This window comes from Centrocercus urophasianus, unplaced genomic scaffold (assembly GCF_019232065.1).
Source record: "Centrocercus urophasianus isolate 14NV4802_14NV808 unplaced genomic scaffold, USGS_Curo_1.0 seq_20, whole genome shotgun sequence".
In the NCBI taxonomy this organism is placed as follows: Eukaryota; Metazoa; Chordata; class Aves; order Galliformes; family Phasianidae; genus Centrocercus; species Centrocercus urophasianus.
The window spans coordinates 11,500,993-11,521,990 of record NW_024884756.1 but is presented as its reverse complement, the minus strand read 5'-3'; the positions used below and the strand labels follow the sequence as shown (position 1 = coordinate 11,521,990).

At 38.3% G+C, this 20,998-nt stretch overlaps 1 protein-coding gene across 1 annotated transcript in view; it reads right to left on the bottom strand.

Moving 5' to 3' along the window:
• FAM117B (family with sequence similarity 117 member B) overlaps positions 1 to 20,998 on the bottom strand; it is a 29,117-nt gene that overhangs the window by 7,754 nt on the left and 365 nt on the right. The window contains exons 2-8 of the mRNA XM_042822375.1: positions 20,864 to 20,963; positions 15,014 to 15,165; positions 9,657 to 9,749; positions 9,048 to 9,161; positions 2,634 to 2,777; positions 1,409 to 1,631; positions 489 to 609 (exon numbers count right to left, since the gene is read on the bottom strand). Coding sequence (XP_042678309.1) covers positions 489 to 609; positions 1,409 to 1,631; positions 2,634 to 2,777; positions 9,048 to 9,161; positions 9,657 to 9,749; positions 15,014 to 15,165; positions 20,864 to 20,963 — 947 coding nt within the window. The remainder of the gene's footprint in view (positions 1 to 488; positions 610 to 1,408; positions 1,632 to 2,633; positions 2,778 to 9,047; positions 9,162 to 9,656; positions 9,750 to 15,013; positions 15,166 to 20,863; positions 20,964 to 20,998) is intronic.

The window sequence follows — 20,998 nt, the reverse complement described above, 5'->3', positions numbered from 1 at the left end:
TTACATCTGCATTAACAGCTTCTAAGTAATTCTCTTAGTGAATGATTATTTGAGTTTTTCCCCCACTAATTGCCAAGTAATCTTCTCAAGCTATGCTGGTTTTGCCATAAAAAGATGGTTGGAATGAAGCTCACCCTTAAGTTTCCAAGGAGCTAGCATCTAGTAATTTTTTCAGAGAAACTGTGAAAATTAAGAATGGACAAGTCAATGCAGCAGAGTCCTAAGCTACCAGCTTGTAAAGTTATCTTTGAACAAGTCCCTCCACCACCCCAACTCCCAGACCACATGCCAAAATTCTGATCTTAACACACAGTTTTGGTAATGTAATACTCATGTATATACCAGTACACAGTCGCACAAAACAGACCACGTTATTACCATAGTTTTAGTAAATGGGTTAATAATTATCACCTGATATGAAAACCAATAAACAAATGAGTAACTCTAAACATTAACTGTTATTTATTATGTAGTATAGATCAACTTACAAGCTTTCCTCAAAGACTTTCACCTTCTCACAGCCCTCTGGTGGTTCCCGTTTGAACATGTAGCTGTTGTTGGGTTTTGGTGAGGTAGCATATTTTGGCAAGGGGGAATTATTCCCATTCTCTGCAGGAACAGAGCAACTTGATTATTTAAATACATTACACTATAAAAATCACTAAACAAGCTATAATCACTATCCAAAAACATCCCTTAAATTGAATAGAATCATTTTGTTATCAATGTTATAAAATTAAGAAAAATTATCATCCGTTTCCAAATCTTCATTTACAAATAAGCTTTCTTGTGTCAGTCCCTTTCCTCCTTCCCATTTATTTACATCATATGCAGATAACTCAAACTGTTTATTCCTGGACATTTTCTGTTTGTAACTGCTGACCTCAGTCTATGGCCCTGTACTGTCAATGTCCAGCCAAAAGCATTGAACAGAGTCATATCCTTTAAAAAACAAAGAGAAAAAAACAAACAGAAACAGAATATATTTCTGTTGTTCTATCTCAGAAGGCTTCTACTAAAAATAATCAAACTTCTAGAGATCCATGTATGAAAACTTGGATAGTGCTCATTTTGTCCTGGATCATCAAAATAATCTGACAGAACCACCAGGACTAATCTATTTTGCTGTTCCACTCACTGTACATTCTTGCATCCCTACTTTACTTAAAGTACTTGAAGAATATTTATATGAAGAAAAACTTTTTTGGGAAACATAGTGCTTATCCAGAATCAATTACGGAAGACCAGATGTGTGCATGGTTTTTAAAGCAATCTGGAACAATTAGATCATTTACAAAGAACAAGTCCTACCACTTCTCCACGCTTGCGGGAAATTGTTACAATGCATTCACCTACATGGAGGCGAGTTAAAGTTTAGCACTGTTGAACATTTAAAGTTACACAGTACCTTTATCTCTGGAATCAACAAGATCTTCTGCTGAACAAGGACTTTCCTCACTGCTCTCATTACAGATGGTAAGAAATGAGGTTGGAGACACTGACTGAGAACGGCTGCTGTTGTTACTACCCTTCTCTGCTCCACCAGGTGTTTGGGTATCGATGCTGCGAGTACTACTGCTACGCTGAATCAATGGAGGAGGTGCACGGTGCCCATCTGGAATATCTTGAGGCTGTTAAAAATAAAGGGCATTAAGTGGCTGCTCTTATCTGGTTAGCTATTTTGTTAAATCCACAGTGTTAAAAGTTTTTTTTTTTTCCTGTTTCATTAAACTGAAAATGAAAGGATAAAACAAGTCGGGTTTTGAAACTAAGCACAACAATTTTCAAGACTTCACAGAATCAAAGAAATCTTGAGGCTGGATGGGACTTCTTGAAACTACCTGGACCAAATGTCCTGTTCAAGCAGAGTCAGCCAGACCAGGCTGCTCAGGATTGTGTCCAGTCACATTTTGAGTGTCTCCACAGACATTAACTCCACAACCTGTATTGGGCAACCTGCTCCAGTTTTGAGCACCATCATGCTAAAGAAAAACTATTATCTTCTTGTGTTCAAATTAAATTTCATGTATTTTAATTTGTGCCCACTGCCTCTTGTCCCGTTAGTGGGAACTACTGAGAAGAGTTTTGCTCCCTCTTCCTCATCTGATATTTATATACATTTATACAGTTTCCAGATTTTCTATAGGCTTAACAGTCTCAATCTCTCTCCATACAAAATACTGTTCTAGTCCCTTAATTGCATTCATAGCACTTATTTCTGGTACTTTATTTTATTATTAACTTTACCTATAAAAAAAACCCAAAACAACAGAACCTAAAAATAAAATCAAAAATTACTAAGTTGCTTCAGCTGGGATGGAGACACTCCTTTAGTGCTGGCAAAGGGAAGAGAAAGTTACTACAGAAGCTCTAAAAACAGGCCTCTTATCTGTTATCTCATTAGTTGAAGTTTCTTATTTTACTGGAAACAACTACATGACAGCCATCACAAAAGAAAAATGTTCAGACTCAAGCTTTAATTCTTCTTTTTGCTTTCCATGAGACTTTTCAAATATATTTATTAGTAAAGCAAAAATCCAGGCAATTTTAAAATTACAAAATGGTGCAAAATAAAGGTAATAACTTCAAAGTAACAATAACGATAGAGAGCAATCTCGGTGGCAGATACATACAACAAGCTGTTCTTCTTTGTCTCCAGTCTCCTTAATTATTATCTCAATTTCTTGATTTAGTCCTTCTACACTGTTTCGGAATCGTGATCCTGTTGATTTGGTAATAGGTATCACAGGAACAAGAGCACTCTTCGGGATTGGAGCCTGAACAGCAAGACAGAGTAACACAGATTTACTGAAGACATTACTGCTACTTGGAAGTGAACCTTTGTATAGAACACATCTACTCCCTTGTACCAAGGACTTAAAACAAAACTACAGCGGCGGTGCTAAAATGCGTAACTTAAACGAAGACACAGACATCCTAATTTTTGTTCTCATTTCTAGCAGAAAAAGCTTTCAACTGTCTAGCCTTAGAACTTCTTTTTATATGGTCTGCCTTCAGCTCTACATTGCTTTGCAAGTGAAAATCAAGCAGTGAACATTGACATGTAAATAATTTTGACACCTTTAAAAGATATTTCCGTCCCTTTTGATGTGAGCTGTAGCATAATTTCACTTCCCCCTCTGGATCTATTATTTGTAATTTCATTAAAATTGTGTTTTAATCAAAGTGTGCTGTCACATACAGTACCACGACAAATGCAGGAGGAAAAATTATTCTCAAATGCAAGACTTCACTGACCAAGAAATGAAAACCTGAAATAGCCACTTAAGTCTCCCCTTTAGTTCAGATCAGGCAGTCCTCAGGAAGTACATTCCTAGATTTCTCAAAACACTGATCAAGCAGAGCATACTGTACTGTGGCCTGCTAATGAAAAACTACTATAATTTTGTTTTTAAACATGAATTAACTTTACTGGGTTTATCTACCTTACACGCAGAAGTGTGGAACACCATCTCAGTCTGTTACATACAGCATGTGTTATTATTTCAATAACAAAGATTTTGAATGAGCAGTTGTAAACATACACATTACAAAGCAACCAAAATGGAGTTCTGTGCAATTCAACATATTTGAAAGTACTGTTGGCTTTTACAGTACAAAGTTTCAGTACAAAGTTTAGGAGATTTATGATGCTAGTAGAGACTTATTACAATATAAGCTTTTTTTTTTTTTTTCTTAATATATGCAAGACTGATCTACAAGTTCAGTAGAAGTACAAGTATTTTGGAAATTACATTTAACCTTCCCAACTTCTCACCAAATATAAGAAACACTGGCAGAGTCTTGTTCTTTTCTGGCTCCAAATGAAAGGATCATCTGTTATTTTTAGATAATTATTGCACATAGTTTTTAAGGTACTCATTGCAGCAGTCATAAAGGCTTCCCACCATGCTCCAGCACACGTCGCATATGAACGCCTAAAACTATGCCATTGTCAAGCTCTTTAACACAGTAACTCATGGTACAAGTGAATTCTCTACCTTCCTGATTATACAAGTCTTGATTCATCCCCCAAGAACACTTTCTGGTATAACTGTAACTCAGAACAGGTTGAACGATGATCAAGATAAAGCATTTGACCAGATTCTCATCTGGTTTTCAAAGCCTTCTCCCTCCCCTTCCCTCTAAGTAACACACACCAAACCACTGTGACATGACAAAAAGCATGTAAAATTTGTATGGCAGGAAGACAATGACTACTTCAGAAAAATGAGTGCAAACAACAGAGTTCTAAATGAAGATATGTACCACAATGCAGACATTCTCACACTGATAGATCCCTAAGCTGGGAAATGTTTACTAATTGTATTGGCTTTGCTTTAAACACTAGGATAGCTATAAAAAGGAACTTGCATAAGGACTGCAAGAAATTATATTCTCAGGAAATTCTCATGACTCATAGTTGATGTCAACAAAATCTCTACATCATTAGAGTAGTCAAACTTGGAAAGACTTTGAAAAGCCTTGCCCAAAGAGAAAACAGAAACCACGGGATACGGGCACAAAAAATTCCCAACCGTACTAATTGTGTTCCAAACAAAGTCTTGGATCAACTGTCAGGTGAACTAATACAGGTTAATATATATTCAGAATGCAGGTAAATCAGCACAAGTTGAGACACTAATAAACACTGATTGTGCAACCATTTATTTCATTTGGATGCTCATATGAGAAACTGATGTAAACAAGTAGAAAGCTGAATGTCTTTATCACTCAATCATAATCTACCACAGAAAATCCTAAAGCTACAGCACTACATGAAGATTTCAACATAAAAAGCACTAATTGTCCAAAAATACCTTATTACAGCTTGATACACCACTTCTTACTTGCAAAAGAAATAATATTCTGTACATGACAAAGGTGACTTGCTAACCTGAATGGTGAAAGCAGAAGGAGGCATTGTTATGGGACTGGAACAACCAGCCTCAGAACAGGAACCTATATTGTAGAAACACTGCCTTCAACAAGTGTCTGCACAGAGCTAGCCTGTGACATACAGCTAGAGAATGTTTTTGACTATTCACCAGCAGATTTTCGAATGCACAAAACAAAACAAGGTGCCAAATACAGGATAATAACACAGCGCTCACTAATTATCAATATTCTCATTAATATTCTGCCCAGGAGTCTCGGTGCAGAAGAGTTCTGAGACCTATAGAGACAGCATGAGCCCAGGAAATACCAAATACGGGTGGCAAATCCAAACTGTTCACACGTGTTTCAGAAAAATCATCTAAACTTCCAATTTTTCAGAACTTCAAATAAAATTCAATGGTTTTTGATACTTCCGTACATTAACATCAAACTACTCTGTGTTTGAATGCATCACGTTCCACTTAAGAATGTAACATTCTACCTATGTAAGATGCTAAAGCTGAAACAAAAAGAAAATCCACTGCAAACTAGATGCAACTGATCTCAGTATTAATGGCCAGTTAGGATCAACCTATTGGTACGACTATAAGGAAACACACTTCCCAGAAATGTGAGAGAAGGGGGCTTAACATCATCAAGTAACAGTGTAACTTCAGCCAAGAACACCAAGAAAATCAAATTATTTTGAAAGACCAAATCAATTTATTCTTCCATCTAGCATCTCCAGTGTCTGTGTTACTTAACATTGAGAATAAAGGACCACTCCACTGATTTGGCTTTTTTTTTTTTTTTTTTTTTTTTAAATAGATTTGCTACCATGTAATAAATTGAAAATCCAGCATCCTCAGAAGCATACTGAGATCACCTGAGGAGGATGCAACTGTTCTGCAAACACCACTTGTAAAAAGAGGCAGTATGAAAAACTGTTGGCATTAAGGAAAAAGAACAACTACATACCACAAGAAAAACCAAAACCTATTCAATTGTTTTTGGGAAAAAAAACAACAACATAACAAAACAACAAAAAATGTAGTAAATTCTTGTTTGCCACTGATTATTTCCCAATTCTGAGTAGAGGGATAGAAATAGCTAACAAGCTCATTCTATAAAAGCAGTATGGTTTTCTTAAAGACATTGTTAAAACTCAAGAAATTGTGGGAAAACTTAAATGATTGTTAATAGGGAAAAGAGACGAAATAGACTGACCACAACTACTACCTTTAGTTCTAACTTGGATAGTTATTTCCAACAGAACACAGAGTTCACGCAATCTCTGAACAGACTACCAACGAGACCTCCCTCTAGTACTGTTTCTCATTCATATCAGGAATTCCATTAGTTGAGCTCAGAAATCTTCACATGACCCTAAAGATTCAACAACTGCAATTCACCTTCAAGTTGGAAATGTAAAATCTAAATATTCTAGTAACTAATAACTAACTTCAAGTGCTTCTATGCAATCCTTTCCACAAAAGCTACAGGAAATGACCCACTGCCAGAAATTCCAGTTTAGTAATTCCCTAGAAAAGAACCAGAAAGCTGACAAATTTCAGCCTTCAAGCCTGCAGTTATAGATTTTTCACTCTGACTCATAAAGTGCCTCTAAATGCCATTAATGCAACTCTTAGCTCACCCTTTCTGAAGCCTTCTGTAAATTCAACCCTTTGCAAGTGGCTCATGACACTGGCACAAAATTTACCAAAGGAAACAATGGTTTGCTCTTCAACACAATGCTGGAAAAGCTGCAGTGTCTCAGTTTGTATTTTATAGCCTATTTCACAAGGCCAAAAACTAATTATCCATTTTGAAATATTTTATTTACATACTTTAAATTTTGGTAGAATGCGAAAAGCCTCTCCATGCAGAAGATAAAATGTTAAGAACACTGTCATTATGATGCCAAAATTTTTTGTATAGAGATTTTTTTTTTCGTATTTTTTCAAAGTAAAATCACTGCTCATTTTCAATATTAAAACAGCATAAAATACATTTACATTAAGCTGAAAATAGCTTAGTAATCTGAAGTTTTCTACCAAGAGAAATCCATCAGATAACATGTTAGTTCTACACTGCAGTGAAATGCCTACACAAATGTCTCCTGGTTTTAATTTTGTTACTGTTGTGTTTCAGTTAAAATGTTTCAGTTCTCTTAACAAGTATGAAACAAGTACCCAAAGAAATTCCACAGATTTTGATAAAATACCTACAGCAAGTATTGTGACCACCCAGTATTCTGTATTACAGACACATATATAACACATAAGCATATATAACATATGCATACGTATGCTGTATACACATCCACACTTTGAAGCCTCTCACCAATAGTCACGAACTACCTCAGAAATTCCTAACTAGGAACTGGCTCATTTCTTTACCTTCTTTCATCATTTTGTAATGTTCTGGCTTGAGTCACTGTAATCCCTAAGTTTAGCAACATGTTCTAATGCATCCATACTTAAGCAAACTGGATCTAAATGTAGGAATTTGTACTAGACAGCTTGTTTCAAATTCAAACTGTTCTCCTTTCTAATTTACAGGCTAACAGTTTGCTACATCAAAGAGGAGGAGAAAAGCTTTTGTATGGAAATTTGAAGCACTTGAAGAACTAATATTTAAATTATGTCAAAAATATAACTCTAGTAAAAAAAAAATCCCCAATAAAATACTTCCTAGTAGCACAGAATTTGACCTAATAACAAACTGAATTCAAGGTGCACTCATGTCTTGAAAATTCATGACTGTATAGTAAATGAAATACAGCAGAAATAATTTAAGATCTCAGAAATAAGGCATTATCGATTGTTATACAAATTAGGAATTGAGAACAGCACCAGAAACTTAAAACACTGTTCCTCTTTCTTATTTCCAGTACTGGAGCATCACAAGTTCTCTCAGGTACCCAATTTCTAATCACAAAAGAACCTGGATCCTCTAGAATGTATGTGCAGTTCTCCCTTCTCATTTCATCCTTCGTTAGAACCAGTCAGTACCTGTATTTACACAGATGTTGCAACAGTTTCCTTCCTAGACCTAAATTATTTCTGGAAGGATGGAAGGACAGAAGGGAAGCAGTCAACAAATTACTGTATTTATTAAAAACAAAAACAAACAACGCTAACTGCATTTTAGTAGCCATTGGGAATATTAAGTTCAAGCAGGAGATTCAAAGCTGAAGTATTTTATAAATTTACAGTATTAACAGTTCCACATTGACTTGCAAGACAATTATGAAATACTTGTTCTTTTTGTAACTGTAAAAAAAAAATGTTGCATCTTAAGTAAACATTGAGATATCAGTGTGGAAAAACTAATCAAACTCTCCTATTGATTTTTTTTCTTTAAGTTTACTCAAGCAAAACAGACTGCAAATAATGATTTGTGTGCATAAGGGCAGGCATTTCCTCCCCCTCCTTTCCACCTCTCGCCTTCCCACTCAGCTGGAAACATTACCTCCCTGTGAACGTGATCCCAATAACAGCCTCAACATAAAACTACAACTGCATACCAAACATGTGGTATGGTGCAATCATCTCAATTTTTTAAATGATTACTACTTTAAGTCTCAAAGCATAATGAACTGCAGAAAGCAAGTCTTAGAAAGGCTGAATGCATCCATTAGGAGCACAAACACTTAATAAAGTACATTTTAAAAGTTTTACAGTAGCTCGTCAGGCCAGTTCTCTAAATCTGTTCATTACAGGATTAAACAAGTGCTACAGTCGAGACAAAACGTCATCAGCATTAACTACAACTTTCAGCCAATAAAATTTTACTGCCAATTTGCTCCATGCTGTATTTATTCCACATGCAAATTCATAATTGATACTGCAACTCTCAATTAAAAAAATAAAAATATATCCCTGGTTTCAGATTAAGCTTACCTGCCTATTCTTTTTTGGAGGCTGCAGAGTACACAGTGTTCTTTAAGGAAAGATCTAACTATCTGAAATTTACAGACTGAGTCCAGAGCTAGCCTAGCCAGATAACAAAAAGATCTGGGACCCTTTCTGCTCCATGCATTCAGAGGAAACGGACCTACTTAGTAGAATTCAACAATAGCTACAACATACATAAAGCACATGGTACTTCTAAGTTTGCTTTAAGCTAAAATAGCAGTATCTACCCAACACATACAGAGCACTCACCTGACTATGGTTAATGGCTGCATGGTTACCATGAAAAGGAGAGTGTCTTTCTTTATCCCGATGGTGCCTGCTGCTGTGTTTGCTTCTCTGCAACTGTTGACGCAATTTTGCAATCTAATTAAGAAAAAAAATCACATTAGATTTCACCAGATATGTTCCACTACACAGTGTTTCATTAATTTATTCTAATACCGAGCTAAGATTCTTTACTGCCACAACTTTCATAATTACTGGCAGCACAAAATTAGACTCAAGTTCTTAACAAAATTAACGTGTTATTTACCATTTCAACTCAATCCCAGAAAATATCTCTGGAGATTTAATCAAAGCACTTGAAATATATAAAGCAGTTATGCCACTGCTGGATTTCTTCCTCTGACAAAGAATATTATTTGAAAATAATACTCTTCCTCTCTTCAGCTTAAATGTTTTAATGGTTCAACATTTCTACGAGAAATCAGTACCACAAGAATAGATATCACTTTCTATCAAGCCCAAGGATTATACACTACAGCAGTACAATAGTCACACCTTCCTGAAAATTCGTGTTAACAGTGCATGCCAGCAGCAAGCTTATTCAAATGTATCTCAAATAATAGCACTCCTGACCTCCTTGAGTTGTTCCGTGCTGCCCCATGATGCTGAGCGCTTGTGGGAGCTTCTCTTCTTTTCCAAATATTCTTCAGCCCAGGCACTTTCAGTCTGCAGCAAAAAGATTACAAGATTATTTTTGTGTGTTTATATACATTGTTTCTATTTTCTGGAAGAATATACATAGAAAAATTACAAGAGAGAACAGTGTTAAAGCCTGCTAGATTTCGAGTTGTGAGTAAAAAGCTATCACTGACTAGGAGCCTTTCTGATAAGTAAAATATGAACATGTGGAGTAAAACTATCTATTTATAAGTTTTCAGACCTACTCCTAGTGCAGGAATATATTCTAGTTCTCCTCCTACTTGACTGAAAATTGATAAGGTGGTATTAACAACCAGATGTACCACAAGCTGCTACAATGCTCTGAAGAACCAGTAGCAACCAATGCAACATGCGGGTGTTATTTCCTACACAGATGCTGACCTTGTTATTTCTGATGCATCACCAAGATTAGCTTAGAAGTTGGGAAAGCATGCACCAGCACACCTTCAAAACCATTTTCAAGCTCAGAAGATTGAGAAAAAGGCAGGCACCTTTTCTGAGCACCAGCAGAGCTACTGCAAAGAAGGGAATTCACTAATGCCTCTAAGAGCTTCAGGTTCATAGCTGTCTCAGGTCAAACAGAAACCAACCAACATAAAACCAAGCTAGTTTCACTAAGTCAACAAAGCCATCTATGTTTCATAAGGATGCAAACACATAGCAGTGAAAAGCCTTAACATCACCTGCAACAGTTTTTACGTTTGAGATGAACAGCCTGCAAGCTGTTCTTACCTGCAACCTTACTTACCTCATCTATTCTGAGAACAAAAACTTGCAAGGGCTTTGAAGATGCAGAATAATCCCTATTTTGCAGGGAAAATGGAGGTCTAACTCCAAACATACAGCTTAAAATACCCATCAACTTCAGTTATGGTATAAGCGTCACGTACATGCAACCTCCACAACCAGTAATTTTTCACCTTCACCATTCCAACTCAAAAACTAACCAGGATGAATCTGAATAATGGAGTTAGTGCAGTTGCTTGGGAATTCCTACTTCATAGCAAAGTTAGAAACCACAGTTTTCAGAAATCCCCCATCTTCACCACAAGATCATCCTTTCAGTCTTTTACACTGCATAAACACTTTCAAACTTCAGAAACTAAGATTAAAAGAGAACGACTGACAAACCCAATTTATGAACTCACCATGTTAGCAATTCCCAAACCTAAATCTGGACTGTCATCCTATCCTCTAGCTCCTGGAACAATTAGTTTTGGCCAACTCAGAGTAACTATGACTCTTGTCTACAGGAATCTCGTTAACATTCTAATCAGTCTTTGCATTTAGTTTATATTGGATACTTCGCCCTAAGATTCACCACACTTCATACGTTGATGTCTGACTCATTTTAAAGGGCCAAAGGTCTCTTTCCTGCTCATCCTCAAAACCCAGTTAGAAATGTTTTTAGAGCAAAAATAAGAAATTGAAAGGCTTCCTATAAATTAATAGGACAGAAATATAATATTATTTTAATAGATCTCCTACATCTTCGTCATACTTTGTTTTTAATACGTATTTTCAAGAAACATAGACCAACAGCCACAGAGGGAGATTTCTGGTTCTCTAAGTTATTAACATACTACACATGCTGGTTACTTGTTATCATTCACAACATTCTTCTGCCCATTCCAGAATTAGGGGGAGAAATAAGCTTAAAGCTAATTTCATTTAAAATTATTATTTTAAATTTGGTTTTCAGGCTTTCCAAGTGCACTTGCAAGCAACCATTCAAGTTAGGTCCAATTTTCAAATTGGATCTAAAATTCAAAATTCAAATAAGTGTTCTTTATTAAGAACACTTAATAAAGTAGTCTTAATTCCAACTTAATTCCAACTACAGAGTTTTGGTTTCCAAGTACTTTTTTAAGAATTCAAAAAATCCAAAACTATTGTCTCACGTTAAGCTGTACTTTGATGTAGCTTTAATTCAAACAACTACAGGCAAAGCCAAACTGGTCCAATTTAAAGAAAAAGACTTAGAAATACCTGCTCCAGCAGTGTTTAAAACAATGCCCACATCTACACATTCTAACCAGAGCCTAAGGTGCTCAATAATACCATACTCATCAGTCAGTAACATTCTACATGTACTTAATTCAGTCTGGTTTTTACAGGTGGGTTTCACCAAAAGCAGCTGAAAACTGTACGGGCTGCTATATAGACAGTCCCTACTTCATCTCTTATACATTTTGCCAGTTATGACCTATGGGCATCTAGAAAGGTCTTCAAGTCCAAAGTATGTCGCTAATTGCTGCCTCCTCCCAGTTTGCCTCCTGAATGACTCTACTTTCAATGCCATAAACCTGCAGAACCAAGATCCATCACTTACTCAAGTTGAAAATCTTTTATATTAGTCAATCCAATTCATGCTCCCTGAAGTTTTGCAATCTAAACACAGTGACCATACTGCTGAAAGGCAGTTCCACCAGCAGCACAGCCATACTGTACACATAGAAATAAGCTTTAGCTATCAGTTTTCCCAGATGTGACATTCTTCTTCTGATCAGAACATGAAGGTATTTGCAGTCATTCCCTTCACACAGTCTGAAACACAAGAGTTTTGAAGCGTTGTATTTTGAACAGTAATTTCCAAACACTTGTAAATGGTATAGAATTGGGTGCATACATTCATCTGTTACATACTGACACACCACCTGTGTTATCAGAACTCAGACTGTGATGCCAGTCAGAATTCAGTAAGTCACACCTAGAAAAACCACATCAGACACACAGACCTAAAGAAGTAGGTGAAATGAGGGACACATCAGACTTCCTGAAACTACCCACTGGACCCAAGATATGTTGTAAGTGACACTTCATCCCAACGTCACACCTTCAGAGACTAAATAATACCACTGGATAGCCAATGCCACCTTGGAAAAATAATAATTGTAAACCATGTTTGAAAATCGGACCTAACTTGAATGGTTGTTTATAAGTGCACTAGGGAAGACTGAAAACCAAAAAGCCTCAGTGTCACACCAACAAAAGGTTTGGACATACAGATGTACACCTGTATCCCAAAATTTTCTCCTCATTTGCTGTATTTTCAAGAGGAAATGCAAACAGATTGTTATTTCCTTCAACAGTATGCTAACATCAATCACCATTAAATATAATCATTGCAAGGAAATACACAATGCCTGTCCCACAGATCTATGCTTCCTTTTATATATAAAAACACAATTACTATTTCAGTTAGGTGTGGCAGAATTAGAAGAAAAAAAATAAAAAGAAAAATGTATCTAATCTATCTGAAAAAAAAAAATATAATAAAAAACCAACCACAACTCAAATTAAAATGAAACTAAGCGAAAAGAAATGAACTGAATATTGCAAATACTTTGGCAGTAGCATAGAAATAATTATTTTGAGAAAAGTGTTATTCTAAGAAATCAAGTGTGAAAATAAATAGTTAAGACACCACACAGGTTTGGTTCTGCTGTTTGATGGTGTCTTTTAACAGCTGGGCATGAATAGCCATTTCTTATATATATCATACACCTTCCTGTATCCTCCCCCTATGATTTGCTTACCCTTTTAGCCCAGTCTTCCAATCATTTCTCCCGTTCATTTTCAAGAAAACTTGTTTTTCAGCTCTCCTTTTTTTCACCAGTTTCTATTTCCACCTTATCCACACAGACTTACTCCTCTACAAACCACCTTCCTTTACTACTGAATTAGTTTTTGGGTTGTGCAGACTTTAGTTTTTTGCACTAAATGTCAAGAAAGCCATACGGTAACAACCAACACTGTAGACATCTGCTCAACATCCAGTACGTTTGAGGACACAGCACACAAATCTGTTACAGCTATTCTTCTATTATTGCTACCAAACACAAGGCAGGCTCAGTCTCAAGTATGTCCCAGATGTTGCCAGTTTATCTTCCAACTATCATTCTCCTATATTCTTTGGAACTGGTAGAGACCCATTGTTGAAACCATGCTCTAGGATTAGGGATTAAAAACTTGAGATACTTGGCTCTTTCTTTCACTCTAAGATTGGGAAATGCGCTGCCCAAATGCACCCAGAGAACACGGGAAGAAATGCCAATATCTGATGGAAATGCATTTATATATTTTTTAAAAGTGACTTGAATCACTTTTGTATGGATTAAGAATCGATATAAAGCAATAGCTCCCTACAAAGGGAATGATAAGCATCACACCCTTGTAACGGAGCTTCGCTTAATTGTTTGTCTTTACAGATTCCACAGGTACAAACCATTAAAAACTTGTGTATGATTTGACAAAAAGTTGTAACAGCTTCAGAGAATTTCACATCACTGTTTTGATGCTCTGCAGTTCAGTTAAACACGAGCATCAGTCACGCTTCTGTGAAGCAGGTTCTCAACGCACGTGCTTCTGCACTATATGCATACATTCCAGGTGAATATTAAAGGCCTTTTGCAATCACAGGATCAACTGTCTATTAAGGAAAAGGCTACAGTAACTTCTATGAAGGCATTAGAGAAGCTTTTTTAGTAAGTTTGGAGACAGACAGACATATAAAGAGTCATTTTAAGTTCCTTTGTGTAAATTAAGACACAAAAACATTTAACACCAGAGCATTCCAGTGTCCTGCACACAGTCAGAACAATGAGAAAACAGATCATACAATCATATATTGGCTTGAGTTGGAAGGGACCTCAAAAATCATCTAGTTCCAACCCCCTACTGTGGGCAGCATCGCCACCTGCTCGATCGGGCACCAGCTCAGGCTGCCCAGGATCTCTTCCAACCTGGCCTTGAACACCTCTAGGGATGAGGCATCCTCAACTTCTATGGGCAGCCTGTTCCACAACTTCGCCTCCCTTTCAGTGAAAAATATCTCCGACAAATAATCTACATCTCCTCTCTTCTAGCTCAAAACCATTTCCCCTTGTCCTATCACTATCTACTCACATAAAAAGTTGATTTCCCTCCTAATTATAAGCTGCATTTAAGTGCTGGAAAGCTGCTATCAGGTCTTCCTTGTACCTTCTCCAAGCTAAACAAGCCCAACTCCCTCAGCAGATGTGCAATGCACAAATGCCTTTCTGAGATAATAAAGTGGAACTCATAAAATGTATCACAGCTCATGATTTTAGAGAATGCAAATAACTCAAATACATCATTGCAAAGGCACAATTTCTGCAACTTGAAAGCAAACAGGAGCTTGTGAACAAGAAAGCCAAAGCGAATGCTCAGAAGGGAATAACCCTCTTACATCTAAACACTGTTCTTATACTTAAATACACTGACGTAAAATAAATAATCTGACCAACCTGTGTGGCTTTGTCTCTCATACATGGAACAGCTTGTCCATGATTATCACGAGGCCACTGTCCAGCAAGGTAGGGAGCAGCAAGTGTATCCAATGAGGAAGTCCGGCGAATAATACTGGAAGGGCTTGATGAAGGTGGCCTTGATTTGTCTGCTAGAGTAATAACATCTGATTAGAAAGCAAGAAAAAAAGCGTAATTCTTTTAATTGCCTACAATAAGTCATATAAAACTAGATACTATTATATACTCTAGCACTACTAGAACTACAAGATTATTCAAGATACAAAACATAATTTTAGTGGAAGAATTGTTCACTTTTCCAAGTTCTGATCAGTTATAACACGCAGTGAAATGTCACAAACACTGCATCAGTACCCAAGCAACAGCAGTTATTCCCTCAGAGGTGCAACAGCTACTAAGTGACGAAGGCTCAGATGAAAAATGGCTAGGCTCCTCACATCCACCAACAACTAACCAAGAAAATTTGTGCCAAACTTCTTCAATTTAATGCTTAAATTAATGCATTAATTCCTTCCCCTGCACCTACGTGAATTCAAGGGATGTTGTGGCTGAAGTGTTTTATTCCCTGCCCAACATATGATACACAGCAGATTTGCAAAGAGTTCTAACTCCCAGTTCCATAAGTCAGCTTTGATAAGGTAACGATCTACACTTCACAAGATGATCAACACATTTCCTCCCTTTACACACTGCTTGGTAACTATATTCGTATTTGCCTGACACTAGAGCTTCTGCAACTCTTGCATTTTGATGTTTACACCGATATCACTTCTCAGAACAATTCAGACACTAACATGAGCCTCCTCTGAAAGAGATTTAAAATAACAAAGATAGGAAGCAAAATGAGGCATAGGAACATGGTTAAAAGAAATCCGCATCTGCCAACAATATTTTAAAGCTGCAGTTAGAAGACTGTAAGCTAGCAAGTGTCAACTGCACACAGAAAGGTCCCTCAAAATTAAGGGGTGACATTTACCATATTAAACAAAATTACAGATAAGAAAGACACAGGCCTCAGATATACATATATTCTCATATGCTATTTGTTCTAGATGTAAAATTCAAATTCAGAAATCAAAATGATCTAACTAGCACACTCTTTACTGCCCACAGAATTATACCTGAACCTATAGAGAATACAGAGGCCTAAGATGAGCGGTTAAAACACAGCAAGCAGTATATAGAGATCAGAAGAAAGCTTTAGAAGGGCTCTGGAAAAGCTCAGTCATACATCCTCTTCCTGACTACGTCTCTGGACAAGTTCCATACTAAAAGCAGAAATACCATGGCAATTTGTATTCTACATAAATTCATCCATGTGCAAAAGAAGCTGTGCTCCGATTACTGTCAGACTGCTAGTCATAAGATAAAACCACTGCCATTAAAAGTCCAGAATTCAATTTCTGTGCCGTTTCAATGTATTAAAGATATACAGAGACTAATAAAACCTGTTAGTTACAGAGGTTCAGTGGCGTGGACAACATTCCCAGAATGCCAGTCTTTTAAATGTAAGTCTACCGACATTCTGTATTAATTATCCTCATACAAACACTGCATTAGGAATATACATTAAAACCATGAAGCACTATAATTATCCACATTAACATAAAGCAGTCCGGGAACCTCATCTGTTTTATTATTTCTAATTGCACCAACGAAGATCAAACTCTGTGTACTGAGCCGAGTGCCGATCTGCTCTCAGGGAGTAGCAACAAAGCTCAGTTTTCAAGTTACCACGCACTTGAAGAGTCCTGTATCAAAGCAAGTCTCTACTACTACCATTCAGCACACCAGAGAGTCTCTTTCTATCAGAAGATTTCAAAATGATTCCTTTTGTCTGCACCATGGGAGAATGTGGCGTGCTAATACAACATGCAAGTCCTTACAAATGATTGCTTCCCACGTTACATCAAACACATTATTTCTCTGAGAAAAACCTGCCGTAGTGCCCTTACTTATTTTTCTTCTGAATTATCACTATTCCTCTTCAAGAAGCTTCTCTCTTCTTTACCAAGAGGAAACAGAAATGATGTGAGAAAAAATAATCAGGAAGTGCATGTAGTCACTCACATCATCTGCAAGGCAACTGCATCAGACAGCTTCACAACTGAAGAAGCAGAAGCTGCTACTGCCTCCCCTCCCCCACCAAAATGGTGAGGATGGGGCAAACGGCGGGGCAGAAAGCTGCTTATTATTTAAGTTCAAGGGAAGCAGCATATTTCAAGCTACAAAACCTATAAATATCATAAATTAAAGGAAAAAGACTTTCCCTCAGTGAATTTGGATGTCAGAAGACTGCCTTAATTTAGATAGTAAAGGATAATGGCACACGTTTACTTCCTTTCCACTCTCACAACACGTCTGGACATAAATTGCCACAGACTTCAACTCCACGCTGTTTCAAAACACTTCAATGGAAACACATGCAGCGCCTTCATTGCATTTTCCTCTACAGTACTCCAAGTGCTCAGCTGCTATTTTCCCTTGATGTGACCTACATAACAAGAGATCTGCCTCCATAGAGATAACAGTTACAACAGCTGTGGCTGATGAAAAACAATGGAGATGTTTCATCAAACATACAGTTCTTAAATATTAGATCTGTTTTAATTGCCCCGATTACCTCTTTAAACAAATGTCTGTGGAAAGCATCAACCCTCCTACCCGTCCCCTACTGCCCTAAATAAACCCGCTTAGAATCAAAGTCTTTCTGCAAGCTGGTTTCCAACAAAGCAAAATAAGAGAACGAGATATAAACAGGACACACACAGCACAAATCAACAAGGTCCACAACGTGGGAAAATACCCAGTAGTTACTGCATCTTCATGAGCCACTGCAGCACTACTGAGAGACAGCAAGCCACCTATCCATACATCTAACACGCGCACCAAGTGAGCCTCCTTGGAAGGCCATTTAAGCTAAGGCAGCATGACAGTGAGACTGGAGAGCAAAATTGAGCAGAGATGCGTAGCAATAACCAACTGAAAGGTAGGAAAGATAACACTGCCTTGGGGTGGGTCTTCTTAACATATCCGTCCCACAGCTACAGTCACATTGGTTTCCTTTCTCAGTCGTGAGACTGCACACCTTTGCACCGGAGACCTCACAAAGGAATAATGCTGCAGAGAGAAACTTGTTTATGTTGCACTGCAAGCATTCATCAGGCTCAAATGGCACTGAGACACACAGTACAACCATATGTTTTCCCTCTGGAAGGCAGTCTTGGCTGCTACCTTCCCTTAGATGTAGAAGAACTACTCACTCATTTGCTTCTAGCAACTCAAAACGATGCCTGGGTAGAAGAATGACTCAACGCTGTTTTACAAAATCAAACCTCTGGGAAAAGTATACAAAACCAAGACTCAGAAAGCCCAAGATGCTCATGTTACTTAACTCCAGTGCATGAAAACACTTCTAATTTAAACACGCTCCCTGGCAGTGCTGGCCACAAGAAATCTAAATTATGATGTTGCAAAAAGGAGTTCACTTTCTGTACACATATCATTTGCTAAACAGCTTACGCAAGCAAAGCAGTCATCTGATGATACACAAAGCCTTTTGTACTCTCTTAACCTACAGTCACGTCTTCTTTAAGTACTGCAACATTTGGCAATTAATGTTGATAGGTCTGCAGCTATTATTTTGCTTTTCACTAAGTTTTAGAAATAAAGAAATTCTACAGTGACATTTAGGTGTGATGGAGTTCCACATCCTCTCCCTCCAGCCAGGACAAGTTCACATCCAAGCTTGATGACTTCCTGATATTCCATTCTAACAGTCTCTTTCACTTCCTTTCACACAAGTGGGCTTTAGTGTCACTTTTTCATGTACTACTCTAAATAATTAAAATACAAAGTAGTTTGAGATAGATGTAAAAGGGAAGAAAGTCACCAGGCTTTACGGATGCCAAACTTGTTATGTAAAAAGGAAGATGTGCTGAGAGAAAGGGAAAAAAACATGACTAAGTTCCTCTAACAGAGGTGTGCAGATGAGTAAAGATGCCTATGAAAGAATGGAACCACAACTGGAGATGGCAGGAGACAGCACAGGAATGAGGGTTAAGAGTTAGTCATCATGCAGGTGACAGGAACGACAGCACAAAATCAGCATTGATTAATATGGAAGCAGAAGCCAAAGCCTGTGAAATCAGTGCTGGAGACTGCAGGGAGAGAGTATCAGAGAACAAAACAGTGTTTTGTGCTGTGAGAAGATCTAAACTCTTGGTCTTACCTTGGGAGGAAGCAGGAAGAAAAACACAGAAATGGAGGGACGGTGCTACCACACCTCCAGCTTATAGTTACCCCATCATCAATAGCAAATTCAGCTAAGTGTTTTAAACGTCTAGTTGCAATTCTGCTTGGGTTAGAATGGGTTAGAATACCTAGATCTAAAGCAGACAAACCAAACCAGAAAATACACACCCAGAGAAAGAACCTACTGAATTAACATTTTCTATATCTAACTTGGAGCTCCTATATATTAAGGAAGATGATAAAAATCCCAGTTCAAAATTATTCAGAACGTTCAGAATTATCCAGGTGTTCAGAAAAGAACGCCTGAAAACCATGAAGTTAAGCCTAAAGCGTACAATCTGAAGAATCAGTAGTGAATTTCAGAAGCAGCTACCATTCGTCTAACCTTAAGGTTCCTTTCAATCTAAAGAAACAAACAAAAACAGTAACCCAAAACCACAACGTGGGTGCAGCTATAAGAACAAACAGAAGCCACCAAAAACTGAAAACAAGAAGCAGGAAAACCTGTTATTCAGTAGTAGGCTCTGAATGTTACCCTACAGTGCCCTGCACAACTCCAGCCCCACACAAAGCTGAAAGTTCCACTTCCACATTCCAGCATGCTGCTACATTTTCTCAGCTAGATGAGGAAAGTGAAGCTGGCTCAGGGTCTGTCAAGCACTGGACTACACAAGACAAATATTAAGCAGTATGAACCAGAGTCAATTTGCATTTTGGGTCCACGTGAGCACTGCTCAGAAATGTAATCAGGTGGCAGAAAGTAAACAGACACCACTCATCAGTCTCTGCACATCTTGTAAGAAGCCAGAAGTTCTGTAAGCATGTGGGTGATGAAGTTACCTGGTTTCTCTCTGTAAGCTAGTTCTCAGATCTGGTAAAGAAGTTCACTAAGCAGCATGGCTCCAGCAGCCCTGACATCCTGACCTGCAGACAGTAAGACTTCCACACCCTCAGCAGCCTGATGCACTTTTGAACCTGGCTGTCAGGAGCGGCTGTCCTCCTCCTTGATTTCCAGGTCAGGAGACTGTGTCTCAGATGAGAGCTTCAATACCATTTCCAGGAAGAAGATTAATGATTAGCAACAGTCTCCAGTGAAGAATATAGACATTCTTCAATCCAGAGCCTCAGAACGCAACCTTCAGTAAAGCAAATCCTATCCGCAAAGCTGGACATCTAAAGCAGAGCCTAAACGCCTCTGTGGCACTGCTCTGTACCATACCATACACCTGCTCCCCCAAAATGCATCAGAAAAGTACCTCTGAAAAGAAAGCAAAACAAAGCTAACGCCTGCTTTGTTGAAGCACAGCACCAAGTGATTACGACCAGGTAATGTGGCAGCACTCCTCCTCAGGGGCCAGGATGGGAAATACACAGAGTCTGGCTATAAACGTGCTTTTAGATGAAGGAAAAGCAACAAAAGGAAAGGCGCACGATTTCCGCACGTTACTCAGTGCCCCGCGACGCCCTCACGGAACCGCTGCCGCGGCTTCGGATCCTCGAGCGCCCCTCAGGCAGCGGCCGCGCGCCCCCCGCCCCCTCAGGCAGCGGCCGCCGGGCGCCCGGGGCAGCGCTCACCTTTGCGGCCCGGCGAACCGGGACTCTTCCTCTCCGGCGAGCTCCTGCCTCGCTCCGGGGAGTGCCGCTGGTGCCGGACCCTGCCCGCCGCAGAACCGCCCTCCGGCAGCGGCGAGGAGCACGGCGAGGGCCCGC